Source organism: Toxoplasma gondii, chromosome VIIb, assembly GCF_000006565.2.
Source record: "Toxoplasma gondii ME49 chromosome VIIb, whole genome shotgun sequence".
NCBI classification, from domain to species: domain Eukaryota; phylum Apicomplexa; class Conoidasida; order Eucoccidiorida; family Sarcocystidae; genus Toxoplasma; species Toxoplasma gondii.
The window spans coordinates 1825318-1839497 of record NC_031475.1 but is presented as its reverse complement, the minus strand read 5'-3'; the positions used below and the strand labels follow the sequence as shown (position 1 = coordinate 1839497).

General features: G+C 49.2%; 2 protein-coding genes across 2 annotated transcripts; one reads left to right on the top strand and one right to left on the bottom strand.

Moving 5' to 3' along the window:
* Nucleotides 1-822: 822 nt before the first annotated feature.
* Nucleotides 823-8771, bottom strand: TGME49_261210 (26s proteasome subunit p55, putative). Its single transcript, XM_002365223.1, has 12 exons — nucleotides 8438-8771; nucleotides 7313-7651; nucleotides 6617-6721; nucleotides 5638-5925; nucleotides 4929-5013; nucleotides 4553-4586; nucleotides 4273-4377; nucleotides 3650-3695; nucleotides 2997-3074; nucleotides 2426-2565; nucleotides 1718-1862; nucleotides 823-1262 (listed from the first exon to the last, which is right to left on the bottom strand). Exons 1-11 carry the CDS (start codon nucleotides 8567-8569, stop codon nucleotides 1757-1759), a joined length of 1458 nt encoding a protein of 485 aa, XP_002365264.1. The 5' UTR covers nucleotides 8570-8771; the 3' UTR covers nucleotides 823-1262; nucleotides 1718-1756.
* Nucleotides 8772-10737: 1966 nt separating this feature from the next.
* Nucleotides 10738-12679, top strand: SPT4 (transcription elongation factor SPT4; the record flags this gene model as incomplete). Its single annotated transcript, XM_002365224.1, has 3 exons — nucleotides 10738-11330; nucleotides 11680-11827; nucleotides 12582-12679. Exons 1-3 carry the CDS (start codon nucleotides 11136-11138, stop codon nucleotides 12677-12679), a joined length of 441 nt encoding a protein of 146 aa, XP_002365265.1. The 5' UTR covers nucleotides 10738-11135.
* Between the last annotated feature and the right edge of the window lie 1501 nt (nucleotides 12680-14180).

The following is a 14180-nucleotide window of genomic DNA, read 5'->3' as shown; positions in this document are numbered from 1 at the left end:
AACTCCCCGCAGCGAAGTGTGCAGAGATTCACCCCCCGGGGATGAAGACCGGTTGGAGTCTGCGCTGTCATAATTCATGTATAAGCATAGGGATGATTATCTGTGTAGAGAGGCGTCCGTAAATTTACATGTTTTTGCATGTGTCTGGGCATCTCTGTATGCCTGTTTGTTGTGTGTCAAGACAGGAGGAGCAACAGCTGCAAGTGTTTGGCTTTTAACAGTTGTAGCCTGAGCATCGCTTGCGCCTTAGGGGGTCACAAGCGAGGACTGCGGATCGGAGGTGTGAACGGAACGCAGGTCTGCATCCGTGAATGTCTTTGCATGCAGCCGTGAGTCTCCTGGGAAGGGGTGCCATGAGTGACACCGTCTCGTTTTCCATCTTTTTCCTTCTGAACCGCAGCGACCGAATGAGATTCCTTTTTAATGCGAGAGTGAGAGAGGCCTCAAGAGAAGCGACATGCAGTCGCTCTTCCCCTTCTCCAGCTTCAAGTCGAGAAACAAAACTATTCGCAGAAAAATTCTGCTATGCGTACGCAGAAGAGTCCGAGAAATATAAAAACTTATACATGTGGGGACAACCGTGTGTGTCCCACTGTGCACATGTCTGGAACCTGTCCAGCGAGAAGAAGCGACTTTGTTGTTTCATATCCCTACACTTTGAGAGGCGAGAGCGAGAGGAGCTCGTTGTCAGATTGATTTTTGGAGCAATACAAGAGCAAGCTCCTTCTCAACTCGTTCCTGTCTCCAAGTCGCTCTCGCTGTGTTACGCTGTGTTCGAAACGCGCAGAGCTTCTGTCATTGTTTTCAGTCTCCAGACTGCGTGGACGCGTATATTCAGTCGAGGCGCATGTTCCTCGGCATCTTCAAAAACGCGCACAAAAATAGAGGAAACTCACTCCGCCAACAAAACTTCAGGAAGCTGGAAACCGTCGCTTGCAAGCACGCGGATTCGGTGCTCCCCGAACGTCTTTCACTCTCGGATGCACAAAAATGCGAAAATCCCAGCAGGGACCCTCACAGTCTGCGTGTGTGTGCAAGTGTCAATACACTCATCCCTAGTTCATACAGATGCGCGCAGATAGCTATGCAGTGGATGGGAGACGTACTGAGGTAGGGATGTGAACGTGGAAAGTTTTCCCTTTTTTAGCGCTTCTTTAGAAGCCTCAGATCTCTGGGTGAATGCAGAAAACGGGGTGCGTGATAAGGGCACAGAAGGCAGCCGACGCTTGTTTTTCCTTCGATTGCGCTCGTCTTCTCGCTTCCTGTGTTTCAAGAACAAGAGACACATGCGCGGTTTTCCTGCAGTTTTTTCCCTATAGTTTCTCTCTGTTTTCTCCATATACACAACACCAAACCCTACCCTCCATGCATGTCCGCAAATCCCTCGACTGTCGTCTGCATGTGACCATGCCTCATCTCTCCACTCTCACGGACACACTTGAAAAAACATACCTTCAGAGAAAGTCCACTCGCCACAGGTTTTCCTTCCTATTTGCATGCACTCGGCCCTTCGAGTGTACACGCACTCCTTTCTTTCTACATGTATGCAATTCCTTTCCCTGAGTGCACCTTCCTCTGTTTTCCCGGTGAACTTTCCTCTCTGTTTCTCTCCATGAACGTGATTTGCCCTTCGCCTCGATCACGGAGGCAGGCGCGGCTGGGGGAAGAACACAGGAGAGGCTTTCCGACGGGTGGCGAAAAAACGAGAAATTCTCACTTTATTCTCCCCGGAAGTTCCTTCTTTCGCGCAAAAGACTCAGCTGGCATTTCGGGCCAGAAGCGCAGCGTTCTTTGCTCGCGCCGCATGCACCATCCTCTCTTTCTGGATCAGATGTGAGCACAAGTCAACGCGGTCCAACAGGCTGGAAAAACGAAAACACGCACGAAATAGCAAAGGGCAAATGCATGCAAATGCGGCCTGTCTAAATGTCTACATTTTTCCAGCCTTCTGCACATGTCCCTATCTACTGTGACGGCGCATAGTCACGTGTGCATTTATACACATACAGGTATGCACATATAGGTACATATGAATATATATATATATATATATGTATATATGTATATATATGCGAATACAGATATACATATATTTAGGGGAAAAGAAGGGTTAGCTGCTGCGTAAGCACAACAGTTCCAGAAGCTGTGAATGAATGCAGACTCTGTCCACGCATGTAAAAAACTTGTAACGATATGATCCGTACAGTTGGTGTCCCCGTGTGAGAAAAGTGCGTCACTGGAAGGTCGGCACCCTTGTCCACGCAAGATACACAACTCCCTCTACATGAGCTTCACGATTTAGAGCGTGTTCGACCGGTTTCGCAACTGTCTTTCACAGGAAAAAAAGGCAGAACAACCACGTTTCTAGAAGGTCATCTATCATGAGACTTTTTGTGTTCGGCTTATATTCGGTGACTCTCCCTACCTGGTCACATCTGCCGCCCACGAGTTCAGGCGGTCGAAGGTGCCTTTCCGCTTGCCAAACTCAACGGTGCCGGCGGGTCTGTCAATCTTCGCCTCGATGAAGTTGGAGCAAACGAGCTCGGAAATCTCAGACTCTGCCTCCTGTCAAAAATTGAGCAATTGCATGCACGCACGCGCATATATTTGTGCGGTTCACGTTCGTTCGCATGCCGTTGTCGACCGGGATACATGCGATTGAGATACCATCATAGATGCCGATGTACATATACTTCTATATGCACATCTCCATCTCAAGACGAAGATGGTAACGTACATAAGAATGCATATGCATCTATATATATATATATATATATGCATGTTGATGTTTGTTGTGGTGTGTCCGGAAGTGCATAAGGCTATTCGTACGCAGTTCCTCGCTACGCAGAGATGGGCATGCAAAGGCATTCCCTTGTGGAAGAGTCTGCATGTCTGAAGAAGAAGGAAAAACATGAAAAACACGAAAAAGAATACACCTAGAGAAACGCTAGAGTATGAATGAAAAACAATCCCACATCCGCCACCGAGAAACTTACGTCTTTGGTGATGTCGAGGAGCGAAGCAACACGGTCCATCTCAATGCAGCTGTAGTAAGTCGCAATAACTCGAATATTCTGAAAAAACCATGCACACGCAACCACGCATCAGCCGAAAAGACACACCTGTGTGTGGCAACATAACTAAATATCTACACATATAAATATGCATAAAGATGTACGCATTTTTTGTTTTTTCACCGAGAAAGATGAGAATAAAGTACTTTGCGTGTTGTGGGGAAGAACAAAGTCGAAATGTGCATCGAAAAATCTGGTTCGGTCCTTAAATAAAACAAATGCTCCAGTGCCACCCGCATGCACTCCTCGGCTACGGCTTGTCTGTTTCAGCCCACTGAATGCATTTCGAGAAATTGCCAAGAGGCTCTCACTGCGTCTTCCCCTCTTCTGCCCCCACACACACACATTTCGGTCTGCATGCGTTGGGCGTCTCAGATACAGCCTGCACCTCGGTTGTTTGTATGCACATGATGTGGAGTACATATTTCTCTCTACAGTAATAATGTCTAGAGAGGGAACACGGAGGCACTCGGTAAACAGAGAAGAGGAACAAAATAGAACAGGGGGGAGAACCTCGGGAGACGGAACGGAAGGAAGAAAGATGCGAAGAGAAAACGGGTGAGTAAAAAACGTACATGTTGAATAACGCGGCGTCTCAGAAGCGCCCAGCGTCCTTCACCTCTGAAAAGTCAAAACAGAAGATCAAGAATACGTATCTCGTCCTCCTTTTCGGAGATGTGCACACCCATGCAGTCACGGAAGGAGAAAAAACCGAAAGAAGAAAACAGTAAAGTTTCCTCTTTGAAAGAAGGAAATGTTCGAAGCCTACAACCAGGCACAGCCTCGTTCCCACCGAAGGACGAGGTACGAACGAAATTCCTCTCCACGAAGAAGTCTATGTTTGCATAAATCCGTCTTTGTTCTTTCTCTTCTCTTCTGTCGTCGCCTTTCATCCGCTTGCTCTCCTTTGTCTCTTTGTCTCTCCTACATTCGGTGTTGCATTTCTCGCTTTGTCTTCCCCCTTCTTCCTCTTTCTGCTGTGTCATCGGCCTCTCTTCTCCCTTCTTTCCGTCTCCCGATCGTTGTTCAATCTGCCTTTCTGCAGAGCCTTGCAACCGTTTTCTCCCCTCTCCTCTTCTTCCTCTCCTCCTTTCTCCTCTATTCTTTCCTGTGCCGCCGCTTCCTGTCTTTCTGTCGAGCTTTCGCTCGACCTTCCCGTTTGTCCTTTCGTTTCTCTCCTTTTCACCGCATTTCTCACCCTTCATGTGGAGTGTTCTGGAAAACCTCGTGCGCCTTCAGAGTCGCCTCATACGGCAGCGGCCAAGAGAGAAGCACGACAGTCGTCATGTCTTTCAGCAACTGTCTGAAAAGAAAGAAGAGGAAGAGAAGGAGTAGTAAGTCAGAAAACGAACCGAAAAGTGTGAGGCGAAAGCGACACAACCCATGAGAAACAAAAGGGCACTCTGGAAAGGAAGAAAGGAAGGAAGAAAGGAAGAAAGGAAGGAAGAAAGAAAGAAAGTCCCTGATGTGTGGCTTACGCGAAGACAGGTATTTCCTTCAGCTTCTTGGCCTCTGCACAGAACGAACAAAGGACAAATTCACAAATTCGGGTCTGATATCTGTTTTCTCCACCCACGACCGACATTCGTGATTCGAGAGAAAAAGCAACATAGAGTCTCAAATGCTCAGATTCACTGAAACAACAGGATGTCGCATGTGCGTGCATCGAAACGTTTTCCTTTCCCGCCCTCGGGAGGGGGGGGGGCTTTGTCTCCCACTGCTGATCCTCAAAGTGTCTCCAAGAAAGGCTGTCGTGAACCTCTCCTTTCTTCTTGCAGTCAGAGAGCAGTGAGGTCGAGAAGTTCTTTATTTCAGAACATCACGTTCTCGAATTCCGTCTTGAGAAACGCTCACCCATTGTCTGGACGGTCTGTGCGAGCTGCTTCGCTTCGTCGTCAAAGGGCGCGAGCAGCAAAAAGAGAATGTAGCATTGAAGACTCTGAAACGCAAAAGCAGAAAGCGAGATCCGCACTCTGTACGACACGCGAGAATCGGGAGGCGAAACACTGGGTGAGGAAGAAACAGGGATGACGCAGACGCAGAAACCAAAGGAAACGGATTCACACGTCTTTTCATAGTGGTGAAAATGTAATGTTAACGCAAAAAAGTAATTTTTCTGGGATTTTTGGACGTAAAATTTGAAATCTTTAATTCTTTATAAATTCGTTACTATAGCTTAAGAACAGATGTGGGCATATTAGCATTGCTGGTTCAGGATAAGCATATAACCAACTACGGAAGTGCTCGAAAGGAAAGAACGAGCAGCCAAAGATAGAGCTAACGAAAAAAGGAAAAAACGAAAAAAGGAAAAAACGAAAAAAGGGCACAGGCCTGTTCCTTCAGACTCGGGGGGTTCGCCCACGCTCGTGGAAACGCGACGTGCTCCGAAGAAAAGAGAAAGGGGGAGATCGACAGAGACGGAGAACCATCGAAAGAAAAAACGGTGACAGAAAAGGAAAACAGAACACGAGGACAGAAGAAAAGGGGAACAAGAGAAGGAACAGGAGAGAGGTGAGAACGAGAGAGAGCGGGTCGGGAGACAAAAAGCGAGAGACGGCGTTACCTTAATCCACTGGTCTTCTTTTTGTTGAACCGAAGGCGTGATGAAGATGGACTGGTAGGCTTTGCAGCAATCGAGTATCATGCCCTCGTGCAGGTAGTAGACGATCATCAGCGAGTAGTAACGAATCTTGAGGTCCTGAAGATCCTCGTCGTTGTCCAGCAACTTGGTGCTGATTTTCTTGCTGATAATCTGGCAGCGGATAAAGTCCCCGCGCCGCAGAACTAGAGACATTTGCTTCAGAATGTACTCGGTTTTCTCCCTTCTCTCCATCGCTCCAAAGGTCTCCACCTGAGGCAAAAAAAAAACCAAGCGAGTCCAGACAAACCCTCGGCAAACCTCAAGCCCAAAACCGTAAATAAGCCGAGGGCAGGTGGCACACGACGATCGGCAGAGGCGATGGCGAGGAAGGGGAGAAAGACAAAGCAGCCACCGAAAGCGAGAACACGAGGACGAAACGCGAAAGAGGCCCCCGGGGAAGACGGGAGAACTCAATCATTTACATCTCACCACTGGAGGCAAAAAATTCAGTACCCTCTATGTTTATTCGACTGGAGGAAGCAGAGCAAAGCGCGTCCGCCACACTCAAACGAGCATTGACTTCGACGCACAGACGAACACGATGAATCCATGTTTTTTTACGGTCAGACGCGAGTGGACTGCAGGCTGGTACACCCACAGTTCTCTCCAGCAATCGAACTGTGGCCGAAGAGGAAAATCGCAGAAGACTGAGAGAAGGACTTTTTCCACGTTTCCAACGCAAAGACGCATGCATGAGATGGCATTTAAGGTGGACGCTGCAGGTGAGAGAGAACGGCGAAGCAGAAATCGACGCAGAAGGCGAAGCAAGCTGCCTGCATGCACCGCCGAAAAGGACTTCCTCGTCGCCAGCTGTGCATGCAGGTCAAGCCAGAGACGCTGTGCTGCGAGGAAAGAGAGATTTTTCTTTTTATACGGGAAGCAAAGACGAAAGGAAACACACCTGGACCTCCTGAAGAATGGTGGCAGCTTCATCGATCTTCCCTTCTGCCTCCTTCATCTCCGCGAGCATCAAGACGAGTCGTGCCCTCTCCACTTCGACGAAGATCTGAAAAAAGTGAGAAAGCCGACCGTCTCAGAAGTCATGTGGATGCGAGAAACGGTATTTTTCTTGGGGGACAAGGAAAGGTCGATACATAGCTGAGTCATGTAGATGAAAGTTCACCACGTCGACTTATCTCAGTGATAGCTATACCGCATTTCTCGAAATATTTCAAGGCTTCAATTTCGTCAAGGACCTTCGAAAGTCTGTGGCAACGCATTTGCGATTCGCAGTCTTTCTGTCCTTGTTCCACTCCGCAGTTCTAAAAAACGAAAAGACATGAATGTGCATACCTGTTTCTGTCTACCGAGATGTCCATCTCTATGTGTGTTGCTGTGGGTGTCGCACCTTTCCCTCCACGACTGTGTGGACTTTAGAGTCCTTCTTATACAAGAAGGGACTCCCAGAAAGAGATTATACATCCCGATATACAGCCACTTGAGAGAATACAAATCCTCATCCACATATATATATATATATGCAAACATATATATATACATATACATTTATATATAGATATGTATGTATATATGTATGTGTGTGTAAATAGAAGATGTATATACGGCCTAGATATGTGTGCGTTTCTGCGCATCTTACCTTCCCTTCGGTGATTCTTTTTAGAGTTTCGATCACTTCGACCTTGTCCTCCTTCTTCATTTCGGTGAGCCACGTGACTGCGAGTTTGACAATGTCGCTGATAACTCGTTTCAACTGACCCCTCTTTTTGCAGAGCACGACAAGTTGGTCGCAGAGAAATCCGACGCTGATCACCGGAACTCCGTCTTTCTCTTCTCCCGCCTTCCTCAGGTCCTCCAAATTCTGCAGGTAGAAGCAGCAGAGACGCGACCCACTCGCGCCATCGTTCGCCTGTCTGCACTTCTTCTCCAGAGCGAACAACTCGTCGAAAATTGGGTTTGTCGGACCCACGAAGGTCGTCTGAAATACAGCGGCAGCAACAACGCATGCAACGCACAACTTCACTGCAGAAGATTAACGCGCACAGAGCTGCTAAGAGGGACTCAATGGACAGCAGCAGTTCTCCGGACATACGCATGCAGTGAGGAACAGCGGGAAAGTGCACCGAAAAGTGGAAGGAGCAAAGCGAGGACGAGAGGAAGCGGTTCTCCGCAGTTCCCTTCCTTTCTTCACTTGCTGTTGACCGCGTCGAAAGCAGCAGAAGTTCGTTTGTTTTGTCAACAAGAAAGGGAAATGGAGAAAGTCAACTAGTCCCCGGTCCTCGGTTACTATCTATCTACATGCGGATTTCATGACGTGGTAGTTACAGCACACAGTTTAACAGTCAGCTTTGTGTCCTTAACGCCGCGAGTGTTTTTGTGAAGGCGAACAGAAAGCAGAGCAGAGTAGGAAAACTCAGAGGCAGAGGAGGAGAAACGCATATCGTGTGCAGTTGTCGAGATCTGGATCCCATCTGTTCCTTAGATGAGCGTGAACTGGAAGATGACCTTCTTCCCACGTAAGAAACATGTAGGCGTTTCACTGGAAGACAAAGGACGCCGAGGAGGCTCTCGTGTCGCATGCATTTCCTGAAGTGGCCTCCCGTCGCGGCCTCTCCGACTACACTGGGGAACCTAGGATACAGATACAGTCCCAACTTTACGCTAAGGAGATGAACCATCCAAGACCCCCCGCCACGAGTCCCCAGAGGAAGGAACACAGAGCCGTGTCGCATGCAAGTGTGGCGGAACGAGAAACGCGACCAACCTGTTTCAGTTGCGAGATCTTGTCCACGAGCTGGGACGCCGCCTGGCTGAAGTCCTCCGTCATTTTTCCTTCATTCACCCCCAACCCGTCCGCATCATCCTTAAGAATCGCCGAAGCTGTGCTCTGCGCCATAGTTTATCCAGAGGGGAGGAAAACGGGAAGCAGCGAAGTCACAAGAGTTTGAGTTTTGCGCGTCACTGACACCGAACGGACTGGCCGTTGGAAATCCGACGAAAACCGAGGGGAGATTCTAAAAAATGACCCGAATGGGGGTGGGGGGGGCAAGATCTGCGTGAATTCTTCAGGGGAAAAAATTCTTCGGAACAGTTCTGACCGCGAGGAAGACACTGGAATCAAGACCAACGGGGATGTGCCCGAAGGCTGGGGTGTATGTACACCCCGAGTCTGGGAGTCGATGCACCTCTGTGCGCAGTCAGAAGAGTTTTTATTCCCTTACACGTAACGTGGCTGGTTGCCGATGCGTGGAAAGCGGGAACGCAGGACTGCGGAACACATGCGATACTTTAGTTGCCTTCACGGATCGCAAATTTCCCCTTTTCCCGGTGGTCCGGCGCCGAGCGTCGGTGTTTGTGGCCAGAACGCGCTCTTCGCAGGTCACACAGGGTTTGTGGCGGAACTTAGGAAAGGGAAAACGTGGCGGAGAACGAAACGGTGCGACGTTGCAAACAAAAGCGAAAGCTCCCGGTGTGTAAGTGCTCCTTTTTGAAGACACAAGCATGAGAAACCAGTAGGCAGGGCAGAGAGACGTGGACAATTCGTCTTCGCAGTCGTTTCCGCGGATGAGTTTCTCGCGGTTTCTCCAGAAAAAACGCCGTAACACAAAGTGCCGAGCCGCGACAAACTAGTGAAGAGAGAGAAAATTCGAAATACCGCGAGGCGGACCGCACAAAACTGCGAAAAGAAGGGATTCGTCACCAGCTTCCAGCGAAGCTCCCGAGTCGTGAAAGAGAAGACACAAGCTTACAACGGATCTGTGCAACCCCCCGTGTTTGTCGAGTACCGCTGCTCGTCGTGTTTAGCGGTTTTCATTACACGAAAACGCTCCGTTGAATTCGAAAAGCCTCCTTTTCCACACGCACGAGGAGCTCAGGAAGCGAACCTTGAAACGAAAGGCGTTTCTTGAGGGAGAGAATCTCGAGGTGGGGGCGAAAGCCTCCGCTGTGCTGCGATGGCGCAAAATCACCGTTGGAGGATCGGGAAGAGTGCACTTCGGTCCTCGCGGGAGACACACGGAAAAGGCGCTGGAGTGATGGTTCTTCGCTTTTTAGCTGGTGTAGAGACAGGAGCGAAGACACAAGCGCGTTTGATTTTGTCTTTCTTTCTCAAGCGAAGGTCCACATTCATCTGGACGTTTAGGCACGCGTTTCCTTCTAAGCCTGGCCTCAGGTCTCGTCGTCATTCACCACAAACGGCGGTCCGTCTCTGCTGTTGAAACACGTGAGTCTTTTTAAACCACGCATGCAGTCCCAAGAGAACGGAGTGTTATTGTAGACAATTGAGGCAGGCATAAGTCATTTTCTTTTCCTCCTGTCGTTTCCGTGTGAATAAATCGAGTGTTGTTTCGTCAGTCTCTCTTCAACAAACAACCCAGCAATCGACGACGCTGAGCCACGCAGGTCCGGCTGGTTTTCTTTGTTTTTCCACTCTTTCGTGGTTTTCTTTTCTCAGTCGTTTTTCTCTTTGCCTTTTCTCTCGGCTCTCAGAGTTTCTTTCGTTTGTGTAGGCCACCGCGAAAAAACGCTCCTTGCCGTGCAAAAGTGCGATTCGAGTCTTTGAAAGGTCGGTTTTTCAAAAAGCTTTCTTCGCCGAAAAGGTCCGGTTGTAGTGGCGTATCCAAAATTCCGGTCGGTATTCGTCTTTTTCCCTCTTGGGTCTCGACAGCAAGTGCCCTGTCGCTCCTTGCATGTAAGACATTCTCCGGTGTCCCCTTTCTGGCCGACGTCTTTCGATAACACTCTCTTTAACAGTCCATCTGCTATTTTCTGCGTTTGAGCATCTCTCCTGTCCATGCGTCGTCTTTTCTAAGATTCATCTCTTCGCAGAACGCGCAAGACGACCGCATATCATCGCGTCTCCTCTCTCTCATCGAGTTCTTTTCAAGGTCGGCCTTCCTCCGAGGATCGTCATCGCACGTTTGCCTTCTGTTCTTGCGTGTTTCTCGCAAATTCAAACATTTTAAGTTTGAGTGTTTTTCGAATCCTTTCCCTCATGCAAGTACGTCTTCGCCGACAGGTTACTTCGTCTCGACACCGAAAAATTTGTCTCTAAAGAGAAGTAGTCTCTAACTCTTCAGCAGTTCCCTCAGTTTGCCTCTTCTTTCACTCTGTGTGTTTCGAAAGGGGGAAATCTTTCCTTGTCTCTTTCCTACCACCTTGGTGCGTCCTGTGAATCCTTCATCGTTCTCCGTTGACTGCATGCTATCGTTTCTCGTTTAAAGACTCAGTTCTCTCCTCTCGTGTTTCCTTCCAGTTTTCTTTTCGCTCCTTTGGTTCGCCTCTTTCGAGTCTCCCTCTGGGGCAAATCCTGGGTCGCCTCTGGTTGTTGTCTTGCATTTCTTTCTTGTCTTTTCTTCCGTGTTCCTTCCTTTCTCTCCCTCGTGTATCTCTCTTTGATCGCCGCGCCTCTCTTCTGCTACTCCCCCTGCATTTTCTGTATCGTGCACCGCATCCTCTCCAAGATGGAAGGAGGAAGCGGCTCTTTGTACGACGTCGACGACACTGCAGCGTCTCTGGCGGGGGACCCTTCGACTGTCGCGACAGTGCCTCGGGGACTGGTCAGGAAAGTGAAGAACAAAAGCGGCCAGGAAGAAGACAAAGTCGTTTTGAGGCTTCGCGCCTGCATTTCTTGTCGCCTCATTATGAGCGAGCAACAGGTACGATATCCCTTTGCAGTCTGTCTTTATCTCCTTCTCTCTCCGCCTCGATGTCTCCTTCCGTACTGGGGATCTCATTCGTTTTCTTCGCTCCCTGTCCCTGTGGCACCGTGTGTGCAGTTCTCTCACCTCCTCTCTGTTTCGTGGATGTTCTCTTTCTCCTTTCTCCAGTTCCGCGGGGTGTCTCTTGTCCGTCCTCTTTCCGGTCAGTGTGCCTTCCCTTCCCCTCGGTTCACTTTTGATCTGTCGCGCAACAAGAGCAACGGTTAGCGTCGGTCTGCCTCGCTTTGAGCACTTTGTGTTCTCCTGCTGCCAAACGTCTCGGTCTTTCCTGTCTGTGGGTTCGCAGTTCTACGACGAAGGTTGTCCGAACTGCGGCTTCCTCCAGATGGACGGAGATCGGCATCGCGTCTGGGACTGCACGACTGTCAACTTCGCTGGCTTTGTCGCGGTCATGAAGCCGATGTCCTCTTGGGTTGCGCGTCACAATAAACTGAGTAGGGAGGAGCTCAGAAATCGCAAGAGCAAAGAGCGAAAACGAAGACCAAAGATGGTCTCGAAACGCCGAAGGAAGGACGAAACTATGAGAAAAAAGAAGCATGCGACGAAGTCTTCACGGGGTGGCCGGTTTAGGTGTCGACGACTTCTTTCTGTTGGTGTTTCTCTCTCTCATCTCTTCTTTGTTTGTGTTGATCATCTGAAAATTCTTCCTGTGTGTTCTCACTTCGACACTCAAGACGGATCCAAGTTTTCTTCTCTCTCTGTTGCCGTGGCGGCACGCGTAGCTTTCAACAGCGGCGTTCTCTGTGTTCCAAAAGCTTTCCCCCGCTGCTTCTTTGCTTCGACGACTTCACTGGGCGCGTACTTCGCAGCAGACGCGTATACTCCATCTTGTCTCCTAGTGGCGGACTCTCAGTACGAGGGTGCGAACTGAAGACTTTTGAAAATAACTGCAAAGACTCCTTGTGGAGGATCTTGTCGGTTGCTCGTTCCATCGTTAATCTTTTTTCAGACGGTTCGTTGGAGAAAGCATCAAAGAATCTTTCTGCAAGGAGTGTTTACAGGAACCGTGACGTCTGTGCGTCGTGTGAACTAACCTAGTAGTATGATGGCCAAGTTTTTCTTGCATTTTTCTTGAATGGATTAGCTCACTGCGGACTTCGGATCCGACCAGAAGGTTCACTGGTGGCATGAGGAGCGTTGAGAAGTGCATATGCTGCGCCTTTCGTCTCTTGTCTGTCTTCTTTTCAGCTGAAGTTGTGCCGGGCTGCTACGCGGTGTCTGTCGTTGGAGAACTGCCTGAATCTGTGAAGGACGATGTTCACCGAGCGTCTCACTATGCAGACTGAAGATGAGAAGGCGGGAAGGATGAGTCAAGAAAACGTTCAGCGCATCCTTCAGCTTTTTTGTTCAGTTCCTCCTGTTCCACCTGGATGGACTGAGGCACAGTTCTCACAACTATGATCCCTCTGGGGAGCATTTCCGACGAGTTCGACTGCTGCTGGTCACCCTCTTGAAAGTCTTCACTGGACCGAAGTTGTGATGTGTCAACGCAGTTTCTAGGTCACTCACCAAGAGTTCACTCGAAGCACGTAACAGCGAGAGACACTCAGATGTAAGGATGGTCGCTCCCGCCGTCCTTGGAATGATCATCTCTGAGACAGGAACATCCACAGACTTTTCTGTTTCCTGACCGCTTCGGTTCTCGACGAAAACCAAGTCACCTTTCAACTGTCTGCGTGTGGCGTGTCTGTTCATGCGGTCACGCACTCGACCCGGTGTTCTCAGAAAGTGCGAATTTTGTTTTTGTGTCTTCCTGGCGACGTCGCTTCATCTCCGCGTGCTTCTCTTCGCGCTTTTGTGGCTCTCTGCGTCTTGTGCGACGATATTTTCTCGCGTTTCTGCACTTTCCCTTCTGCCTTTGTTTCCCGCTGTCTATGGAAATCCCAACTAAGGAGAAAACGCGAAAAACGCAGCGGAATGGCATTTCAATCGCGGTAGTGTTCACTCAGTCTTCTCGGGTTCTACACAAGATTCGGTAACACAACCTAACCATCATTCACCAACGTGTCTTGTCAAGTTCGGTGTATGTATTCATCTCGCTGCATTCTTACGATCAAACCGAAAGATATCACTAATGACAGTGAGAAATAGAAGGTCGCCTTAGTTCTTGGGGAAATGACTTTGGAACCACCATTATAAATTGGTACAAAGAAGTCCCATTGCCTCCATACAAAGCCCGAAGTCCACACGAGGAAGCATTTTACCAAGCCGAGTTGTAGTTGAGAAGGAGTCTTTCAATGGAGCTAAGACGGGTCCGTGTCACGCGAAAGAAAACGATTTCACTTGAAAAGTCGCGCAGCAAAGGACGCTTCGTGGAACCGGAGGTCGAGCCCCCGGTTTTCGCGTCAGTCTCAGGATGCCCCCAAAAACCGCGAAAGAGAAGTGGCGTGGGCCTTCTGTTCTTTGCACAGGAAGGATTTTCTTCTGTGCTCAGCTGTCGCGGCTGCAGCTGCGGTGATTAGAAATGTTTTACTGGTCTCGCGTCGCAAGTGAGCTAGTTTGTTGGAATTCCGATGGCTTTGGAGAAAAGAGTATCGAGGAAATGCCACGAACTTTCAAAGTCTAGAGACTTCCCAGGTGTGGCAAAAGAAGTCCGTCGGCCCAGTGAGCCAGAGGTGGCAAATGGTGGTTCTTTCAATGAAAGCAGTTTCGTACAAGGTACACTTCGAGTCTAAATTCAAGGAAAGTGTTTTTTGGAGACTCCTGGGTATCGCTGTTCTCTCCAGACCAGGGTCAAAGTTCGCATTTAGACTGCGGTTTAGTACAGCGGTGCTATGAGAAACACCG